This window comes from Hemicordylus capensis, chromosome 15, assembly GCF_027244095.1.
Source record: "Hemicordylus capensis ecotype Gifberg chromosome 15, rHemCap1.1.pri, whole genome shotgun sequence".
In the NCBI taxonomy this organism is placed as follows: domain Eukaryota; kingdom Metazoa; phylum Chordata; class Lepidosauria; order Squamata; family Cordylidae; genus Hemicordylus; species Hemicordylus capensis.
Genome location: NC_069671.1, coordinates 2,136,228 through 2,157,382, shown reverse-complemented (window position 1 = coordinate 2,157,382; position 21,155 = coordinate 2,136,228). Strand labels below are relative to the sequence as shown.

At 54.0% G+C, this 21,155-nt stretch overlaps 1 protein-coding gene across 8 annotated transcripts in view; it reads left to right on the top strand.

Annotated features, from left to right (window-relative positions):
• NF2 (NF2, moesin-ezrin-radixin like (MERLIN) tumor suppressor) overlaps positions 1-21,155 on the top strand; it is a 90,025-nt gene that overhangs the window by 60,785 nt on the left and 8,085 nt on the right. For 3 of the 8 annotated variants that reach the window (XM_053279969.1, XM_053279970.1, XM_053279965.1), the window contains 2 exons: positions 104-234; positions 3,255-3,414. In XM_053279969.1, coding sequence (XP_053135944.1) covers positions 104-234; positions 3,255-3,414 — 291 coding nt within the window. Of the gene's footprint in view, positions 1-103; positions 235-3,254; positions 3,415-7,258; positions 7,319-21,155 lie in introns of all 8 variants that reach the window. The other 5 variants (XM_053279972.1, XM_053279968.1, XM_053279971.1 and 2 more) reach the window with 3 other exon arrangements.

Here is a 21,155-nt window from a genome sequence, read left to right as displayed (position 1 = left end):
GCAGCATCCTCCTCGTTCTTGCCCCTCCAGCTCCGAAATGGCCAGCCAGCCAGCCAGCTGCCGCTTAACCTGCCGCCGTGATTAATCTCTGCTTTGTCTCCAGCAGCCCATGAGTTCAAGTACGAGCGCGCTGCCGGCCGAGTTGCCGACCTTCAGCCTCATCAGTGAAAGCCTGTCCTTTGACTTCAAGGATACAGACATGAAGAGATTGTCCATGGAGATAGAGAAAGAGAAGTGCGTCTCTCCCCACCTGTGCCGCCGTAACCCTCCCGATGCCTTGGCAGGGCGGAACGTCTGATGGAGAGGAGAGCTGGTCTTGTGGCCGCAAGCAGGACTTGTCCCCTTAGCTAAGCAGGAGCCGCCCTGGTTGCATATGAATGGGAGACTTGATATGTGTGGGCACCGGAAGAGATTCCCCTCCGCAGGGGATGGAGCCGCTCTGGGAAGAGCATCTCGGTTCCCAGTTCCCTCCCTGGCAGCATCTCCAAGACAGGGCATTCCTGCCTGCAACCACGGAGAAGCTGCTGCCAGTCTGTGAAGACAATTCTGAGCTAGATAGACCAAGGGTCTGACTCAATATATGGCAGCTTCCTATGTTCCTGTGTCCTTGTAAGCAAAGGTCCTGCCAGAAGTGGCTGTAAGCACTCCGACTCAAAACCATAGAATCGCAGAATGTTAGAGCTGGAAGGGGGCTTGGAGATAATTCTAGTCCACCCCCACCCACCCCAGCTCAGGGCAGGAAACTGCTACAGCATCCGGGACACTTTAGAGGGAAGTCTCCAGACGAGGAGCATTTCAGAGGCTGGAACGCCTTCTCTTTCAAATGGGTGACTGTCCATCCTGTGCTTGGAAACCCCCTAGAGAACCAGAGTCCAGCCCTGCACAAGGCAGACTGTTCCACCGTCAGTCAGGAAATTCTTCTGAATGTCTAGCCTAAATCTGCTTCCCTGTGCTTCCAACTCACTGGTTCTCATCCTGCCCTCCAGAGCACTAGAAAATACGTCTGCTCTGTTGCAGCCCTTCAGATAGTTAAAGATGGCCACCACATCCTCCCGTCGTTTTCTCCTCTCCAGGCAGAACATACCCATCTTTCTTCAACCATTCCTCATAGGATTTGATTTCTAGACATAGCAAGCTGCCATCTACTGAGTCAGACCATTGGTCTATCTAGCTCAGTATTGTCTTCACAGACTGGCAGCGGCTTCTCCAAGGTTGCAGGCAGGAGTCTCTCTCAGCCCTACCTTGGAGATGCTGCCGGGGAGGGAACTTGGAACTGTCTGCCTGTAGATGCTCTTCCCAGAGCAACTCCATCCCCTGAGGGGAATATCTTACAGTTCTCACACATGTCGCCTCCCATTCAAATGCAAACCAGGGTGGGCCCTGCTTAGCAAAGGGGACAATTCATGCTACCTACCACAAGACCAGCTCTCCTTGGGACCTGACTCAGTGCTTCTGCTAGCCTATGGCTTTTATGCAAGTAGCATTGCTTTTCAATGAGCCTGCTGTCCACTTATGTTTTGGGATAGGGTCTCAGCCCCCTCCCTTAAAGTTCAGGCGCTCTCCGCGGCACAGTTGATAATGGGACATTAGTAGGAGGGAACAAATACAGGTGAAACATCACGTTCCTTCTATTAAGAACAAGGTTTTCAGAACGGAAGTCTTGTTGGCCTGTCCTGTCTCATGCCATGGAACATCCAGCAACCTGGATGGCTTTAAGAGGGCTTTGGATAACTTCATGGAGGAGAGGTCTATCAACAGCTACTAGCCGGAGGGCTACAGGCCCCCTCCAGCCTCAGAGGCAGGATGCCTCTGAGTCCCAGTTGCAGGGGAGGAACAGCAGGAGAGAGGGCAGGCCCCTTTCAACTCCTGCCTGTTGGCTTCCAGCGGCATCTGGTGGGCCACTGTGTGAAACAGGATGCTGGACTAGATGGGCCTCCTTGGGCCTGATCCAGCAGTTCTTAACAGCTTGGCATGTATAAGGAGCCCCATTTGGTCCCTGGCGTCCCCACTTAAAAAGAATTTCTGGGGAAGGCCTGCCTGACAGCCACCCCTACCCCCAACCACCACCTGTCTGTGTCCCTAATTCTGGGCTAAGCACATCTCTGATTGGACTTGGTACGGGACAGCTCCCGCTATATTCTTCTCCGGCCCCTGCAAAATGCATGTCTCTGGCTTCTTTCTGCCGCCCCATTTGCTTGATTCACCTGGTTGGCTTTGAACCACGGCAGGCACAGCCAGCAGCTCATTTTCTGGATACTCGACTTCCAGACCTTCAGTGGGGAGAACCTGCAGATTGCGGGGAAAGCACAAGGCTGGAGAGAAATGTGCACTCTGCGCTCAGTTGATTCTGGTAACAGCAGGCAGTGGACAATAATACCCACTTAAACAGTCGGCGTTCATATTTATTGTCCAAAGGTCTGAGAATATGCAAGGCTGCATAGGAAGAGAGTTGGACTTGTGGCAGTAAGCATGGATGATCACCCTAACCCTTTGCTAAGCAGAGTCTGCCTTGATTTGCATTTGGAAGGGAGACTACATGCAGGTGCTGCACTAAATGGCCTTCAGGCTAGGGGTGTGCACAAACGGTTCGTTGCGGAACCGGTTTGTCACGAACCGGGCAGGCTCATAGGCTCAATTGCGGACCGGGCCAAACTGGGCCCAGTTTGGGCAAAATGGTTCTGTGCATGCGCGGAGGGCAAGAATTTGGGCTGCCCCCGAATCGCCGAACCGGTTCAGTCAAACGGACCAGCCAGTTGATTCAACTGAACTGGTTCAGAGCAATGCAGTTTGGTTCAAACTGATTGAAAATTTATTTATTTATTTATTATTAATTTAAAATATGTATACCCGGCCCTTCCAGTACACTACTGCTCAGGGCGGCTCACAACATTTATAAAATAGTTAACAATATAAAATCAGACTAATAAAGTTAGCCAAATGAAACAAGTTAATGTGCATTCAAACCGAGCCGCGTTTTTGGGTTTTTTTTGGATTCGTGCACACCCCTACTTCAGGCCTCTCCTAGTCCTCCCGTTCTGCGAATTGTGAGCATGGTGGTGGGTGGCGGGGACAGACTCCTGCTTCCGTCTAGCTTGCTGGCGCAGTCCAAAGCCGTGTCATCAGTTTCATCCTCCAGGCAGTGCTTGAGGGATAATTAAAGAAGAAGCCCTCTCATCTGTTTTAGCTGCGTTTGCAAAAGCCGTGTGGTTTTGTGGCTAACGGCAAGCCTCTCGCTTGTGTGTGTGTGTGGCCAGGGTGGAGTACATGGAGAAGAGCAAGCACCTCCAGGAGCAGCTGAACGAGCTGAAGACGGAGATTGAGGCTCTGAAGCTGAAGGAGCGGGAGACGGCCATGGACATCCTGCACAGCGAGAACAGCGAGCGGGGCGGCAGCAAGCACAACACCATCAAGAAGGTACCGGGGTCCTCACCGTGACGCGGGACTCGGCCGGCATCCTTGTGGCCGTGTCTCAGGTCCCCTGGGCTTACTACATTTCTATCCCGCTCTCCCTGCAAGGAGCCCAGAGTCATACATGGCTATGTTTATCCTCACAACCACCCTGTGAGGTAGACTAGGCTGCGAGAGACGGGACTGGCCCAGAGTCGCCCAGTGAGTTTCATGGCTGGGTGGGGAATTGAACTCGGGTCTTCCTGGCCCTACTCCAGCACTCTAACCGCTGCACCACACTGGCAAGGTTTCTGCTCAGCACTGCCCCTAGTGGGGCAGTTCTTAAAACTTTTTTAAAAAAAACTTTTTTGTTTAAACTTTTACTATGTAAAAGTAAGGAACAGTTCTGACTCTGTCCTCAGCTGCTTTGTGCAGGGAGAGATTTTGTGCTGCATTTGCTTTAGAAACCCAGAGAGCAAGCGAGGGAACCAGAAACACTCATGTTTCATTTCCTGTGTCAATGGAAGTTACTCATGTTTCGTTTCCAGTGTAAATGGTGTTGAGTGTTGTACAGACGGTTCAAGGCCTCGCTGCCCCTTCTCCATCCCTCCTTCCTCAGGATTTGTGCCCCCTCGCCTGCACTTCCCTGCCCCTCACTGGGCCCTCCCTCCACCTACTAAAGATTGTGAACCTTCCGGGAAGAGGCAGCCTCCCTTCAGGGTTCTGTGCAGTTCCTGACACAAGCATGTGCTTAGGTGCAGCAGTGGTTGCTTTTTCAGGAACCTGCAAATTTCTGAAAAGGAATCTTTCCCCAGTTGGCTTCTGTATTCCTCTCCAGCCTGAGGTTTCTTGAACTATCTGGGGTAGAATCTGAACCAGGGGTTCGCAAGCTGTGGTCCTCCAGATGTTGCTGAACGACTACTCCCATCATACCCAGTTTACTAGGGCTGGGGATGATGGGAGTTGTAGTCCAGCAGCATCTGGGGACCCAAGATTAAGAAACCCTGCTCCTGAGAGAAATCCAGCTCATGGAAACTGCCTCATCCAGGGTCAAACCCTTCCTCCATCTAGTCATACCCACGCCTTAGTATTATTCCATTTGTAGCTCCATCCCTGCCTAAGGAACTGGTGTCTACATCTGTAAAATATGCATTTGAAGAAGGGAAATCTTGGAATTGCTTAAGTATCTCTCAAGGATCTGCATTGCCTTCATCAGCAAGGAATTCCCCCATAAAGCTGGAGATAACAAGCCTTCGATTAAAACGAATCCCATAAGATGCTAGGAGAAAGGGGTTGTGTTATACCAGAAGGCTGAGCCGCAGATTTTCAGTTGCCTTGTCTGGTTTTCTTTTGTTTGGCTTCCTTTCCTGCTCTCTCTCTCTCTCTCTCTCTTGGGCCCAGGGCATGCTTCAGAAACATCTTTATCTCAGTTATTGCCTAAAGAGCCCTGTGATGTCAGCCAGGCCGACAGCTTCCACCTTGTCAGGCCCAGGACGCACCTTTTAACACCAACTGACATGGGGTCGGTGTTTTAAGGTTTTAATCATAGCTGTCCAGATGAAAAGGAAGATAAACAATGTTCACTGGGATCTCTGAGAGCAAACCAACAAGAAACAATAAGATCCCCATATAATGAAAGGTAAACAAAAACTTAACCTCGTGTGGTGCTAGAATTGAAACTATTTACAATCTAAGATGAGACAAAACATAAATGATTGTAAATTATAACCATGGAACTCAGAATGTAGCACTGGAGGACAGCTGAAGTCCATCATGTGGAGAATGAAGTCCACACACCCACAAGGGTGATCCAGTGACCTCGGTTTTGACGTAGATCTTTTTCACGTGGAGAGAAGGGTCTCCTGCAGGTAATACTAATCCTCATGCTCCAAAATCCAATCTTTATGTTTGCAGCCACTTTTACTACTTCTGAAAAATTCTCTCAAAAAGCCCAAGTCCTTATAAGGAGCTTTGTACCCTATAAGAACTTGGCTTTTTTTAGAGGATTTCAGTGAACTTAGTTTCACTGTTATGATTTCCAGTCTTTTATGTTTTGCCTCTTCTTAGATTGCAAATCATTTCATTTATAGAACCACACTGGGCTGAGTTTTTGTTGACTTTTCATTATATAGTTAGAGGGTTTGGTGGGGATCTTATTTTTGTTGCTGGTTGGTCAGATGCCAAGGAAGCCAGCCGGGCTCCTGAAACATGCATGGGTATGCAGACAGGGGAATTCCACAAGACTTTCCCTTGTCATGCAGGTGTGAGAGAAGCTACCTGTGCAGGCCTTCCGTTTTCGTCACGTGCAGCCCTGCCTTTTCAGAGCTCTGCTGAGGGGGAGCATCTGCCGGCTTGCATGCAGGAGGTCCCAGGTTCCCTCCCTGGCGGCAGCATCGCCAGGCAGGGCTGGGAAAGACGCCCGCCTGGAACCGTCGAGAGTCGCTGCCAGTCAGTGTAGAGGGCTGAAGTGTGGCGCCCGAAGCAGGTGATGGACAGACGCAAACAGCAGGATAAGGAGGGTCAGACAAGGCATGGACAGGTTGCTCCCTGCTCCCTGCTCCTGCTCCTCCCTGCTCACATTGGCCCATCACCTGCTGCGCCCTGAAAGAGGAGGGAGCGTCCTGTCCTGCCTCGCACGCTCCCTCCTCTCCTGGTCACCACACTCCATTGCAAGAGCCAGAGGAACGCGGCCAGCAGGCGAGCAGGATGGAGGCAGGCAAGGCCCCCAAGTCCACACACACCCCACCCATGGAGTGGAGGGCCTCGCTGGGGACAAGCGGTGAGTCTGTCTCCCCATGGCGCGTGGGGGAAGTCCAGCTGCTCAATTGGGGGGCTGGCTCCGAGCGCCAAAGGAAGGTGGCCAAGGCCTGCAGCAGTGCCCCTTGCAAGAGGGACTCCCCGAGGTTGCTGACTACGACTCCCAGCAGCCCCAGCTGCAGTGGCCTTGGGCGAGGAGTTATGGGAGTTGTAGTCATCAGCCTCTGGGAGTCCCTGTTCCGGGGAGCACTGGCTTGCGGTATATCTAACTGGTGGAATGGAGGGACGGCTATCTGAATAACTCCTCCCGTGGCCAAACTCCGTGTTTAAGAACGTACACAGCGCCTGGATGGATCAGACCCAAAGGCCCCCCTATCTTGCGGCCTGGACAGTAAAACCAGCCGAAGTCTTGGGTCGTTCCCCACCCACCCACCCCGCCGATACATTTGTGCCGTATCGCCCAACATTTCAAGGCAGCGTAGAGTCTATCAAAACAACTAGCACTAAGATCACTTAAAAACAATGCCAAGAAGAGCCAGCAGGTAATAATCACAACATTCCTGGGTTAACAGTTTCTCGGCAAATAAAAAGGCTTTCGGCTGGCATGGTGTTGCTGAACGAATGTGCACAGCCTCTGCCCCCCCACCCCGATTCATTTGAATAAAAACAAGGAGGAGAGTTTCCTGATAGGTGCTCAGTGGATTCGTTCTATCATCCAAAACTCTGCATTTTTGGTCAAGCATTGTGGGGCAGGAATTCCTAACCTTGGGTCCTCAGATGTTGCTAGACTACAGTTCCCATAATCCCAGGCAGTTGTGGCCGGGGGTGATGGGAGTTGTAGTCTAGCCACATCTGGGGACCCAGTGATGCGGGCCAGTGTTCTCTGGTAACAGGGGCTCCCCAGTGTTGTTGACTTCAATTCCCATCACCCCCCAGCCACAGGCCGGTTGCAGCTGGGGATGCTGGGAGTTGTAGTCAGCAACTTCTGGGCGTCCGTGTGGCAGGGCACCCTTTTGGGAACCCCTCGTGTGAGGCATGGAGAACGGGGACGCTGGCACACGTGATTTCACACAGGACCTCTCTCATGTATCTGTTTCTTATTTTGCTGGTTTAGCCTCAAGCCCAGGGCAGAAGACCCATCTGCATTTGAGACTTCCCCGTAGGCTATGACAAGGTACTTCTGTGTGTGGTGATGGGGCCGTCTTCTGTCACACTAACCAGTGCATGCGCTTGCCTGCGCACCTCTGCTGCCACAGCTGGCTTTCAGCACCGCCAAACCCCACAGGGTGCCCGAAGCCTGCACAGGAGAGGCAGCATAAAGCAAAAGCAAAACTCCCCCAAAAGCCAAGACCTCCAGATCGAAAATAAATCGCTCTCACACTGCTGTGGGGCATCAGGCTTATGGGGAAGGAGAAAGAGAGAAGATCTCAGATGGTTGGCTCACGAAAGACGTTGATTAGGGTGCTCAGGGGGCCAAAATGCTGTGGACCATCAGGGGGCTAATAGTGGTCTTCATGAGCAAGCGACATTTCTGCAAAGGCATGCCACTGTTGCAGGGGCATAGGCAGCTGCCAGATACTGAGTCCGACCCTTGGTCCACCTAGCTCAGGATTGTCTACCCAGACTGGCAGTGGCTTTTCCAGGGTTACAGGCAGGAGTCTTTCTCAGCCCTATCGGGAGATGCTAGGGAGGGAACTTGGAACCTTCTGCTCTTCCCAGAGTGGCCCCATTATCCCCTAAGGGGAACATCTTACAGCAGGCTGCACTGCTACAGGGAAGCGACAGCAGGAGAGAGAGCATGCCCTCACCGCTTGCCTGAGGCCTTCCCAGAGGTATCTGGTGGGCTACCATGGGAAGCAGGATGCTGGACTAGAGAGGCCTTGGGCCTGATCCAGCAGGGCTGCTGTTATGATAGGAACACAGGAAGCTGCCATATACTGAGCCAGACCCTTGGTCCATCTCACTCAGTCTTGTCTACCCAGACTGGCAGCGGCTTCTCCAAGGTTGCTGGCAGGCGTCTCTCTCAGCCCTCACTTGGAGATGCTGCCAGGGATTGAACCTGGGTCCTTCTGCATGCAAGCAGGCAGGTGCTCTTCCCAGAGTGGCCCCAACCCATTTTCCAAGGCTCACCCGTGTAGTCTCCCATTCAAATGCAAACATGGGCAGTTTTGCATGCAGAAGGACTCAGGTTCCCTCCCTGGCAGCATCTCCAGGTAGGGTTTGGAGAGATTCCTGCCTGGAACCATGGAGAAGCCGCTGCCAGTCTGGGTAGACAATCCTGAGCTAGACACACGAGCAAAAAAATCAGGCTAGCAGAGCGCTCACTCCGTTAACCTCCTTTAAGGGGAGGGGGAATTAGGCGGGCTAGCCGCCTTGCCTGCGAGTCCGGTGGTTCCCACGATCACTGGGAAGCGGGCTCTCCAACTTCAACTTTCCAGTGATCGTGGGAATCGCCTCGTCGTCTCCCCTTCCTCAGCGCTCTCCCGGCCATGGCAGTCACTGTCAAAAGGGTCCGCGGATGTTGACTTCAGGAGCCGAAATCTCCAGCAGCCAGACCAGGAGCATCGTGCCCAAGAAGCCTGATGCCCCACCCCGCAAGTCCTGGGGAGAACCATCCGGCCCCTCGGCTGCCCGCTGGCTCCGTGCTCCCTTTTGGGGTTGGCCTTTGTCGCCTTTGGTGCCGTTGCCTCGCCTCAAGCCCGTCCGTCCGAGCGGCTCCCACCTCCCCCTGTCTGGACGGGACCAGACCTGGCACTTGCCGATGGGCACGGGGCTGGCTGGTTTTTAAAAGGTGGCTCTGCCCCTTTCTGTTTGGCTGGAGTCTGAGAAGACCAATGCAGCCATTAATCGACACTAACCTGGGCCTCTCCAGCTTTGGGTCCCTGGATGATGCTGGCCTACGACTCCCGCCATCCTCAGCCAGGGTGGGCTTTGGCCCTTGCGCCTGGGGCTGATGCCACTTGTAATCCAACAGCATCTGGGGGCTGCTGCACTAACCATTAGGCCTTTAACTGAATAACGCACTCGAGTGAACCCTGTTTTTAATGGACTAAATTAACGCATCCCCACTTCATGAGGCAACATGTTTCCTTAAGGCATTGACTTCCGTTGAATGCAACTATAAAGTCTGCAGATGCTGGTCTCCATCTTAGAAGAGGCATTCTCCTTTCACACTCACACGAGAGGGAATGCCTCTTAAGAGGGTACCCCCTGCGACATTTTAGCACCAGCCGAAAGCAAGAAAGGCATAGGTTCCCCCCCACCCTACCCGGACTGCTTGAAATCCCTTCTGTTTAGTCCTGTGCAGGTTTGATCAGAAACAACCACAACAAATATTTATATACCGCTTTTCAACAAATGTTTCCAAAGCGGCTCCCTGTCCCCAATGGGCTCACAATCTAAAAAGAAACATAGGCAGACACCAGCAACAGTCACTGGAAGTACTGTGTTAGGGGTGGAGAGGGCCAGTTACTCTCCTCCTGCTAAATAAAAGAGAATCGCCACTTTAAAAAGGTGCCTCTTTGCCCAGTTAGCAGGGGTTAGGGAATTGGTGAAAACTTGGTTGATTCACTAAAGATTTTTTTGATCAGCAGAGAGCCATGCTCCGCATGTGGCAAAGATCAGTGCCTGAGCACTGATCACACACACACACATACACCCTGCATATCAAACACAAGGAGCTCTTGAGGAGAACATTCAGGCAAAGAAAGGCCTGTTTTTCCCAGGGGCCTCGTGAGCACAGTTCTTCCTCCTCCAAAAAAGGAGGGCCAATTGTGGGGCTCAAGCACTCTCTCCTTACGTGGCTCCACGGGCATCGTGGAGTCAGGGAAGGGTGTGTACCTCATCCTCCAGCACCCCAGGGGAATCGGGGCCCGAGAAGCCGAGTTGGAGCTGCAGCTGCTCGGATGGCCGCCTTCCCACCCCATTGGCCGCGCATGGGAATTTTCATGAAAAAACAAGCCTTCCGAACCCTGTGGAAGCCACCACTTGACTCGCCAGTCAAGCACTCCCAAGCGGTGGCGTGGTCCTTGGAAGCCTGGGCCAGGGCGTGGGCGCCTGGTGTTCTGGGCCCCTGCTCTGCTTCTCGCCGTTGGCTCAGCAGAATCTTTGGGCTCTCCGTGGTGCTGGTGCTGGTGGGGAGATGACAGCCGTGACGCAGCAGCCTCCACCAGGAAGCAGCTCCGCGAAGAACGTTCCTGAGGGACCAGCCTTAATTGGAGGCTGTTTGACACCGTTGACACTTTCAAGATGGTTTTCTGGGCCCCCAGTCTAATTGTGCACAGTGGTGTCAAATCCTGAAAGGGGAAGCGCAGAAACAGCGCCTGGGTTCGGCTTTCTCATCCTCCTGGCGGGGCTTCTCTTTGAAATGCACGCCAGCCCACCCTCCCCACACTGGTTGGCCTGAATTGTCAAAGGCCACGAAGCAGAAATGATGCTTGTCTTGGGCAGTGCCATAGTTCATGGCCCTCTCCACCCCCAACACAGCATCCCTCCAGTGGCTGTTGCTGGTGCCTGACCTTACGTTTCCTTTTTAGGTGGTGAGCCCTTTGGGAACAGGGAGCCATCTCAATTCTTTCTTTCTTGATCTATCTATGGAAACGGCTTTTGGAGTCTATCTAGCTCAGTATTGTCTGCACAGACTGGCAGCGGCTTCTCCAAGGTTGCGGGCCGGAGTGTCTCTCAGCCCTGAGGGGAATCTCTTACAATGCTCGTGCATGTTGTCTCCCATTCAGATGCAACCAGAGCAGATGCTGCTTAGCAAAGGGGACAATGACCTAATGGCGCAGTGGGGAAATGACTTAATTAGCAAACCAGAGGTTGCCGGTTCGAATCCCTGCTGATAGGTTTCTCGGACTCTGGGAAACACCTCTGTCGGGCAGCAGCAATATAGGTAGATCCTGAAAGGCATCCTCTCATACAGCACAGGAGGAGGCAATGGTAAGCCCCTCCTGTATTCTGCCAAAGACAACCACAGGGCTTTTCTGTGGGCGCCATGAGTCGACACCGACTCGACGGCACACTTTCCCTTTCCCTTACCACAAGACCAACTCCCCTCCCGTTGTTTGGTATCTGAGAGTACAGCCAGCCCTTGTTATCTGCAGTTTCACACATGCACGGATGGGTCTTGGAGGCCCCGTTTCTTTATCCATGGTATTAAAAATAGATGAAATGCACCTATTGGTGGTTCCTGAGTGGCTGGGAATGAGCCAGAAATGACTTCTGTTGTCATTTCTGGCCGCCATTTTACAGCATGGAGCTGTTTTGTGGCTCTTTTTTAAAAAAAAAAGGTTTTGGCAAATATTTGCCCCAAATTCGGCCGATTTTGGGGTTTGTGGGGGCATTGCTGGAGACCAAGGTACTGTGCTTTTCTCCTCTTATTTCCCGCTTTGTGGGCATTTTTGTTTTGCTTTGTTAAGGAGCCTAATCCCTGGATTCGCCTAGGGGTAAGATTTCTCTCCGCAGTTTCCGTATTCACACCTATGGGCGAGAACAGGACCCCTGTGAATAACGAGGGCCTTCTGTATCTCCTGTTTTCAAGCCAAGCGGATAAAGACGCTCAGAGACTCCCTTTCTGCTCTTCCTGAATGTGGGTCTTCAATCTCCCTGCAGTATTTTATTTCTCCTCTCTGCCTTGTGGCTTGTCTGCATAATCTGCATTCTGCTCTGACTAAGCCACACGAACCGGAGACACCATTTTTAAGTTTCATGGCTGTCCCAAGAGGGAGCATCTGCGAAGCCCTCCATAAGCGAGAGATGCGAGCCTGTTGTCTTGGCTGTAAAGATTTCCCGCTCCCCTCCTGACACAGGAATCGGCAGCCGTAATGAGGTTTGGCTTCTTTACGTGAACTCTCCAGACCTTGGGGGGTTTGCTTCTCTTGACTGCAATTGAGTGGCACAGACTGGAGGATGTTAGAAGCCTTCCCTGTTCATTTAGACAGCAGTTATCCAAAGAGGCTTCTTCTCAGGCTCGTTTTGTGCTCGGCTAGAGGAAACAAAGACGAGAGAGAGAGCGCCAGCGTTGCATGCAGGATGTTCCAAGTTCACTCCAGGTAGGGCCGGGAGAGACTCCTGCCTGAAACCCTGGATTGCTGCTGCCAGTCAGTGTGGGCATTACTCAGCCAGACAGACCAAAGGTCCTGACTCAGTATGAGGCAGCTTTTAATGTTCATATACATCCAAGGAAATGAGCAAGATTTGGGATTTGATTCTTCGAGCCGCTGAAAAGTGTGAGCAAAAACCCAGGCAGTGGAGCTGTTCTCGTGACACTGAATGGGGTCAGAGGAGGGCCCCGCCGGGGTAGTGGGGCTGGACACACTCCCAAATGGCGGCTGTGTGTTTGGAAGGATAAGAGAAGGAGAGCTGGTCTTGTGGTTGCAGGCATGCTGAGCAGGGCCCACCTTGGTTTGCATTGGGATGGGAGACTAAATGTGAGCGCTGTAAGATATTCCCCTGAGGGGATGGGGCCTTGCTCAGTGGAAGAGCATCTTCCTGCTCGCATGCAGAAGGTTCCGAGTTCCCTCCTCAGCAGCAGCTCCAAGATCGGGCTGAGAGACTCCTGCCTGCAACCTTGGAGAAGCTGCTGCCAGTCTGTGTAGTAGACAATACTGAGCAAGATGGACCAAGGGTCTGACTCAGTATATGGCAGCTTCCTATGTTCTGAAGAGGGGAGGAGGGGAGAGTGCTTGTGTGGGAGCTGGGAGCCGGGAGCTGGGTCAGGCGCTCCTGCCCAGCTCCTGGCTCTTACACAGTCATAGGAACATAGGAAGCTGCCATATACTGGGTCAGACCCTTGGTCCATCTAGCTCAGGATTGTCTACCCAGACTGGCAGCGGCTTCTGCAAAGTTGCAGGCAGGAGTCTCTCTCAGCCCTGTCTTGAAGATGCTGCCAGGGAGGGAACTGGGAACCTTCTGCTCTTCCCAGAGCGGCTCCATCCCCTGCGGGGACTATCTTGCAGTGCTCACACTTCTAGTCTCCCATCCAAATGCAAACCAGGGCAGACCCTGCCTAGCTAAGGGAACAAGTCAGGCTGGCTACCACAGGACCAGCTCTCCTCTCCTGATGATCTCCCTGTTTTCAGCTCCACCTTGCAAGCTGCCTGCTGAAGTTTTTCATGTTTAATTACATGGTGCCCCTGCTAATCCCTTTTTATGAGCTTTGTGGGCACAGCGCTGGCATCTCTTCTGGAAACCGATTTCCTCCCCAGGAGCAGGCCGGCTCTGCTGACGCCCCCTGGCTGCGTCTTCGCCAGGCTGGCTGCTTTCGACCTGGGCAGGATCTGCGCGAGCAGCAGGCTTCTTGCTTGAGTGCGTCTTTCGGACTTCAAGGGCCTTTCTTTGGCCGTGCCGACGACCCACGATGAACACTCCGCAGGAAGGGGCAGCATGCCCAGCGGCTCGGGCCTTTTGTTTTTCCAGCACAGGCCGGGCGCGTCTTCTGCAGCATCTGTGCAGATGTCTCTTTGGCCACACGTGTGTGTGGGGGGGGGGTCAGGAGGCTCTCCCAGCCCCCTGGCTTGCTGGCCTGTGTACAAAGAGCAAGAGGATATTGCCCTCCCATGAGGCCAGGCCAGGCCGTCGCCTCAGGCGGCAGATGGCTGGGGCGGCACCAGCAGGATTTATTCATTCATTACTTATTGATGAGAAACATTTCATATACCGCCCATTCCGAAGACTCTGGGCGGTGTACAAAAACTTACAGAGCAAGACAGCATTAAAATGACACTCTAAATTAAAAACTAAAGTGACTAACAAAAAGGAAAAAAGGAAAACCGAATAGGTCAACTACAGGGTAAAAGCCTGGCGGAAAAGAAAAGTCAAGATACTTTGGTGGCCAGATCCTCCCCGCCTCTGCCATGGGACCAAGCCGCCTGCCTCCTGGAACAGGCATTCCCAGAGCCAGCATGATGTGGTGGTTAGAGCGTTGGACTAGGACCGGGGAGTTCAAGTCCCCCATTCAAATTCAGTGGCTGACTCTGGGGGCCAGTCCCGTCTCTCTCAGCCTAGCCCAAGCATAGGAAGCCAGCCCCGGCAGGGTGGGAACCGGGTGTGTGTCTGTTTCTGTGGCGAACTTTCGGCATATCGTCTCCCGACTCTGTTCTCCCGAGGTATTCACCTCTTCTCCCCATTATTATGCACCCCCCACGCCCTCTGAAGCGCCGTTTGCAGGGTGGGGTGGGGGGCAGCCCTGGGGAGTAGCAAGCCGTGTTGAGAGGAGACGTCGGGGTGACCTTGCCTCTGCAAAATCCTAAGCGGCCGGCGTGTTTGCCAGCAGCCGGTAAATGGGCTGCCGTTAACTTTCTATGCTGTTAAACGCGAAGGTGAGGAGAGGTGAAGGGAAAGTGGATGAGCTCATGGCTGCGCTTTTGGGAAGGGGCTGACCGCATGCCTTGGGCAAATGGGGGCCAGGAAACCGTAATGGCTGCTCCTTTTTCGGTTCGTGGGGGGAAGCTGTTTGGAGGGGGGGCAGCTGGGAGCAGAGACATTGCAGGGAATGCCGGGACGGCGCTCAGTCCAGCGGTGGGCAACCTGGGCTCTCCAGCTGCTGCTGAACTACAACTCCCATCATCCCCAGCTGTACCTGGGCATGATGGGAGTTGTAGCTCTGCAACAGCTGGAGGCCAGAGTGGCCTCCCCCGGGCTTAGCCCTTTCCCCACCCACTGCGTCTCTGCTTGTGGTCACTCCCTCCCGAAGGCTTCACTCTCTCTTTCTTTATAGCGGCCAACGTCCCGACTTAACCCGGCGATGGCTCAGTGAACAAAGGCTGCCCAACTCCGGCCCTTCAGCTCTGCTTGGACTACAACTCCCATCATCCCCTGCCGCCATGGCCACTAGTCTGCAGGCGGGCCGGAGTTGTGCAACCCCACACTTGGGGCCAGAAGGTCATGCCACTGAGCTAAATCACGGGGCCCTTTGGAAGCACTCGGAGACGGAGTGATTTATAAGTGGGCGAGAGCCCACTTGGTCAGCTGCGGAGTTGTGGCTGGAGGAAGGCGACCGCACGAGCCGTTGGAATCACAGGGTGGGAGCCTTGCGAGGTTCGTAAAGGGGCAGGGATGGCAATCTCATTGTTCACGCGGGTTCCGGACCTGGCCTACAACCGCAAATAACGAAACCATGAATGAGTCGTGGCACCTGTGGGAATGGGCGGGGGGGGTGTTAGTTTCCCGGAGGGTCAGAAATCCTGGGGGAAATGAAAAGAGTGTAATAGTGCCCTGCCGTGCTCTGCGGGCCTCCAGCTACCCGGCAACGCACCCCGGAAGTCCAAATCCTTCAATACTTCTGCAGTTTTTCGCAGAACAAAAATGGTTTTTAAAAAATTAAATGAGCCACAAAATGGCTCCCTTTTCCAAAATGGCGGCTGGAAATGATCTCCGGGATCATCATCCAGCCATCTCCAAGCCACGGATATGCGGAATTAACCCTCCTTCTTGCCGTTTTTCCTCCCGTGTGTGCCGTGGTCCAGAAAGGTGAACCCGCAGATAATGAATCACGAGTTCTGCCTGTACAATCCTTATCGTGTGAGAGGGCAGCAGAGCCTCTATTTAATCCCTGCCCGATCCAGCCAGACTCCCCGATGCATTCCTGCTCTGCTCTTTCCAGCTCCACACGACTCCCAGGGTGGGCCTTTTCCAGCACAGGTGCTCTCAGGGGCACGACGCTGTGACCGTGCGTGTTCCCACGCTCTTACTGCTGGTGTCAGAGTTCTGCCTCTTCAGTCTTTGCCTCTGGGGAAAGCCCGGTTGCCTGACATAAATGGCTGCCAGGCATCTGCCGCAAGCTATGACGTACCCCACGCTTGCCAGGGGCCCTGCGGATGGGAGGCGGTGCCAGTGGGCCTCCGTGCAAGAATGGTTTGCGCTGAGGAAAGGGCACAGTCGGCGTCTGGGTTGGATGCACGCTCCCGATGAGGTGGCTGTGCGGTACGGATGGCACACCCCCTCTTGGGCTTCCATGCAGATGACTCTGATGTGGCATGAAGAGGAGAGCTGGCCTTGTGGTAGCAAGCCTGGCTTGTCCCCTTCGCTAAGCAGGCTCTGCTGTGGTTTTTGTTTGGAGGGGAGACTGCAGGTGAGCGCGGTCAGATCTTCCCCCGAGGGGAGGGCGCCGTAGCTCAGGGGAAGAGCGTCTGCTTGCAAGGTCCTGGCAGCAGCTCCAGGTCAGGCTGGGGAAGACTCCTGCCAGGAGCCCCTGCCAATCCGAGCAGGCGATACTGAGCAAGATGGACCAATGGCCGGACTCAGTGGAAGGCAGCTTCTCCGGCTGAGTTAACCACGAAGCCTCTGCTCTTGCTCTTTCCCCTCCGTCGATGCCCCTGCGCCAAAGAAAGCCCTCCCTGGGATCTTGTCCTCTCTGCTCTGCCCACACAGGGTTCCGGAGGCCCTTCGAAGCGGCAGCCCCCGCCTCGCCTTCGCGCCCCCGCCTCGCCGCTCCCGTGTATTGGGAAAGGCGCCTCAGTGGATTTGGTGGTCTCATTTCAATTCCACCTAATTCTGCCAGGCCAGCCGAAGTGCTGTGCTGGCAGTTATTGAGTTAGCTGCTGTAGAACGGCTTGGCCGGCAATGGAGTTCTCGGTTGCTGGAAATCCAACCCAACCCACCCTCCTCCCGCCTTCGAGGGGAATGCACCAGCCGCAGCACCGAGGAGCAAGCACCGTCTCCCTCCATCCTTCCCAGGCGCCGCCGTGGTCCCCTTTGAATCCGGCCGGCCTGATTGCCTGCCTCCCCTCCCCTCCCCTCCCCTCCCCTCCATCTCTCTGTTTTTCCTCCCCTTTGATTTCCCCCGGCAGTGCACAGTAGAGTCCACTCTCTCTCCTCCCTCCCTGCTGGAAGGAGACGATCACACAATCCTGCCTTGTGAAATCAATTTTCTCTCGGTGACAAAAAAAAGGTAATTTGCTTCTAATCGCTCTGATTTGCTTGCACAATCCTGCTGTGTGTGTGTGTGTGTGTGTGTGTGTGTGTGTGTAAGTGTGTGCACAGACCCACATGTATATTCCTTGCATCCATGTTGAAGCAAAGAGCACACACTCTCTCCCACCCTGTGGCCACAAAAGAGGAAGGTCTCTTGGCTGGCAGTGTTGTTTTTTTCTGGCAACAGGCGTGGAGGCAGTTGGGACCAGGATCTGTTTCTCTGCAGGGCCAGGGTGCTGCAATGCCGAACCCGAGGATGGAAGCCAGGGGCATCTGCAGAGGCAGCCTCTCCCCGCAGACCTCGGCGTAGGAGGTGCTGGCCACTGAAGTGTGGGAGCTGCTACCAGTTCGTACGGTGCCAGGGAGGGGGAGATGGGTAGTTTCCAGAACAACGGCCAAGAGGGTTGTCTTGGGAGAGGGAGAGAGAATGAGCCGACACAAAAAGCGAGGGCCCTCGCTTCTTTCAAAGAGGCATGGGGGGGGGGTCTACCCCACGGCTTCTGCTCCGGAGAGGCCAGGTAAGCCTCTTCTTTCTACTGGACTGAACAGATCAGCTCCTGACCTGCCACCTGTGGCCTGTGTGCGGGCAGTCCGTGGCAACCTCGGGGCCGCCCCCGGGCCACCCAGCCGCACGGCAGCTGTCAAAAGCAAGAGCCAAGCTGGCGTGAGCAATGCCAGGCGGGATGGGAGCCGGGCCCCCTCCGCTTCCCGTGCCGCCGGTGCCCGAAGGAGCAGGGGGAAGGCAAGCGAGGCTGCTGCTGGGACTGCCTCCACGACCCCGAGGCACCTCGCCTCGCCCTCGGAGCGGCCTCCCCTGCCGGATCGGAGCGGGGGAGCGGCAGCCAGCTCCGGCCAGAGCAGCTGCAATTCCTCCGGTGGCGGGATGCAGGCGGCTGGCTTTAATGGGATGTGAGCAGGCAGCTGCAGGAGAGATGTGGGTCGGCCCCAGCAGCTGCGGGGAACAGCCCCGTGGGCGAGACAGTGCCAGAGGCGGCTGGGAGTCGTCCCGCTCCTTGGCTGGTGAGCGCAAGACGAACCAAGCTTTGGCGCAGCTCGCCGGGCTCCCAGCCGGATCTTCTGGGACGAAACCCCCTCCTCCTAAACGCCCCGGCAATAGACAGCCCTGCCTCTTGTCCCAGGAAGCCTCCCTGTTCTCACGAGTCTGTGGCGAGGCGGTCCCTGGCTTGGGTGCAAGCCGGGCTTGGGGGAGGCTGTGTCTTCCCTCCTCTTTTCCGTGTGCCCGTTTTGGTGCCTGGGATTTGGGGCACGGACAGGCTTCCTCCGGCAGCTCAGACCCACAAGCTTCATCGGCCGCGTCGCTCCTTTTGGTGAGCCTGTGTCCAGAGGACAGCGGTCCCAGAACTCACTTCTGTACAGGGGAGACCCGAGACATTCTCTTCCCGACCCTGTCGAGGGTCTTCCTAAGCCATCCGAGGGTCGTCCGGCGGCCTTGAAGATGCAGAGACTCTAGCCCCATCCACGCATGATGCAAATGCACTTCGGAACATAGGCTGCTGGGTCAGACCCTTGGTCCGTCTAGCTCAGCATTGTCTTCCCAGACTGGCAGCGGCTTCTGTAAGGTTACAGGCAGAAGTCTCAGCCCTCTCTTGGAGATGCCACCAGGGAGGGGACTTGGGGCCTTCTGCATGCCAGCAGGCAGGCGCTCTTTCCCGAGCGGCCCCTAAGGGGAATATCGTCTAGTACTCACGCATCTAGTCTCCCATTCAAATGCAAACCAGGGCAGACCCTGCTGAGCAAAGGGGACGATTCCTGCTTGCTGCCACAAGACCAGCTCTCCTCCTGAAAATTCGTGGGCAGTGTTTGCATGTACAGAGCTCGATGCAGATTATTATAATTATTATTATTGCCACACATTCCCTGGGCATTTGGAAGGATCCAGTGCATTTCAGTGGGCATCCCCGACATTCCCTGCTGTTCATTTTTGGACCCCCTGGTACTGGTCCACCATTAAGATCTGCATGCAGGAGGCCCCGGTCTCTGGCAGCCTCTCCAGGCCAGGCTGGGCAAGACGCCGTGGGAGGCAGCGTCCTCTGGCCCTTCCCCAGAGGAGCTCAGGGTGGCCCCCGCTGGGTGAGGGAGGGGGGGCTCTGGCTCTGGCTGCAGGCCCCCCTCGGAGCGGAGTCTGGCTTGGGGCTGCGTGGCACCGGACTCCTTGGCACGGCCAGCTGCTGTCTCTTGGCCAGCATAGACTTGGCTGTGATGCCTCTGCTTTTGGCCTGCGTGGTGCAGGGGAGTGGAGGGCCTTCCTTTCCAAGCAGTGCAATTCCAGATGTTGCTGTGATTTGTTGTGGCGGGGGGTGATGGGAGTTGTTGTCCGGCAACATCTGGAGGGCCTCCGCTTGGGAACCCCTTTATTACTATTTATTAGGAATCCCTATATTTTATTTTATTTTATAAATTACGTTTTCATCCCACTCTGCCTCCCAGGAGCTGATGCTCACCCTCTGTTAGATCCTTATAGCTAGGCGGGGAGTCGTTGGCTCGAAGTGAGCTTGGTGGCCGAGTGGGGATTTGAACCCAGGTCTTTCCGATCCTAGCCCAAGACTCTTTCCTCTACGCCCTGCTGGCTCCTTTCAGCTCTGATCCTCGCCGGCTTTTCTCAGCTTTGCTTAGAGTCCGTTAGAGTTCATGGTAGCCTCCACTCCAAGGCACCCTGGGTCAGAACCCGAGTGCGAACTGAGACCCTCTTTTCCAGACACGGCCGGAAGCGTCTCCCTCGGCTGCCTCTCCTCCTTCCATTCTGTTGTTGTTGTTCTTCTTCTCCTCCCTGATGATTTCTGAATGTTCTCGCGGAGTGATGCAGCCATCGCTGGGTGCGTTCTGTCAATTCTTGGACTGGGAAGGAGGAACACCATGTCCTCCGACTGGCTCTGAGACTCATTTGCTTTTAACTCCTGCCCTCTCGTCTGACTTGGCTGCCCAGGTCACGAATGCTGAGCCTGCTCAGTGCTTGGCAGCCTCTTTCAGCATCGAGGGTAGGGCTGGGATCCATGTGAATGCAAGATCCCGTCTCGTTTCCCATCCAGAATTTGCCATTTCATTTTTGTATGTGTGGAAAATATCATCACTAGTGACCCCATTGGGGGGTGGGGGGGCTGTTGTTTTATTCCTGTTAAAGGGCATTAATGAAGGCTTGGTTTGTTTCCTTTGCTACTGGCCTTCTTCTCAAGGCATCCTACCCAGAATGTTGTTTCTCCGACCGGCTTTGGGGCACATTTGACCCAAACACCAGATTTGTTAATTACTCCTTTTGTTTGCAGTAGTCCTCTGAAATATGCGGGTTACAGGACTACAACTCCCATCACCCCATCAACAACATCTGGGGTGGGGACCCCCAGATTAATGTATGCGAAGTGCTTTGGATATTAGATAGCACCCTAACCGGGGAAGTCAATCTTGGCTCTCCAGCAGTTGCTGAACTACAACTCCCAGCATCTCCAGCCACGATAAACTGTGGATGATGGGGGTTGTAGTCCAGCAACAGCTGGAAAGCTAAGGTTGCCTACCCCTGCACTGTACCCCTGCTCCTTACTCAGTTTTAAATAATTTTAATTTTATGTTATCTTTAATTTATTTAAAATATTTCTATCCCATTCCTCCAGTACAATATTGCTGGGGCTATCTTGCAACGGTAGTCAAAAGCCCCCAAAGGCCTCCCGAAGGGACACATTTTCTTGCAGCATGTCATCAGTACCACAATATGTCCTTTAGAGTTTTTCTTTTCTTTTCTTTTTTTAAAGTACCCATAAACCACTATAGTCCAATAAAATCAAGACAAATAGGCAAGAAAGGCAGAACATTTGCTCTTCAAATATTAATATCTCTGTTGGTATATTCTCCTTGTAATAGCTATTCCAAAACCTTTAAAATGTGTTCCAGATTTCATAATGATCCTTGATATAGTTAACTTGTTCGCTGCCTTCCCTAAATGTGTGCTCTCTAAATGCATCTTTGAATTCTCAGAATTTGGAGCGACCATTTGAATCCCTACCAAAAATGACACTGGTACAAATTTAATGCCGTTTCATTTAAATGGGGCCAATTCAATCTTTGCGTTGGCCGATATTGGCCAGCAGGGC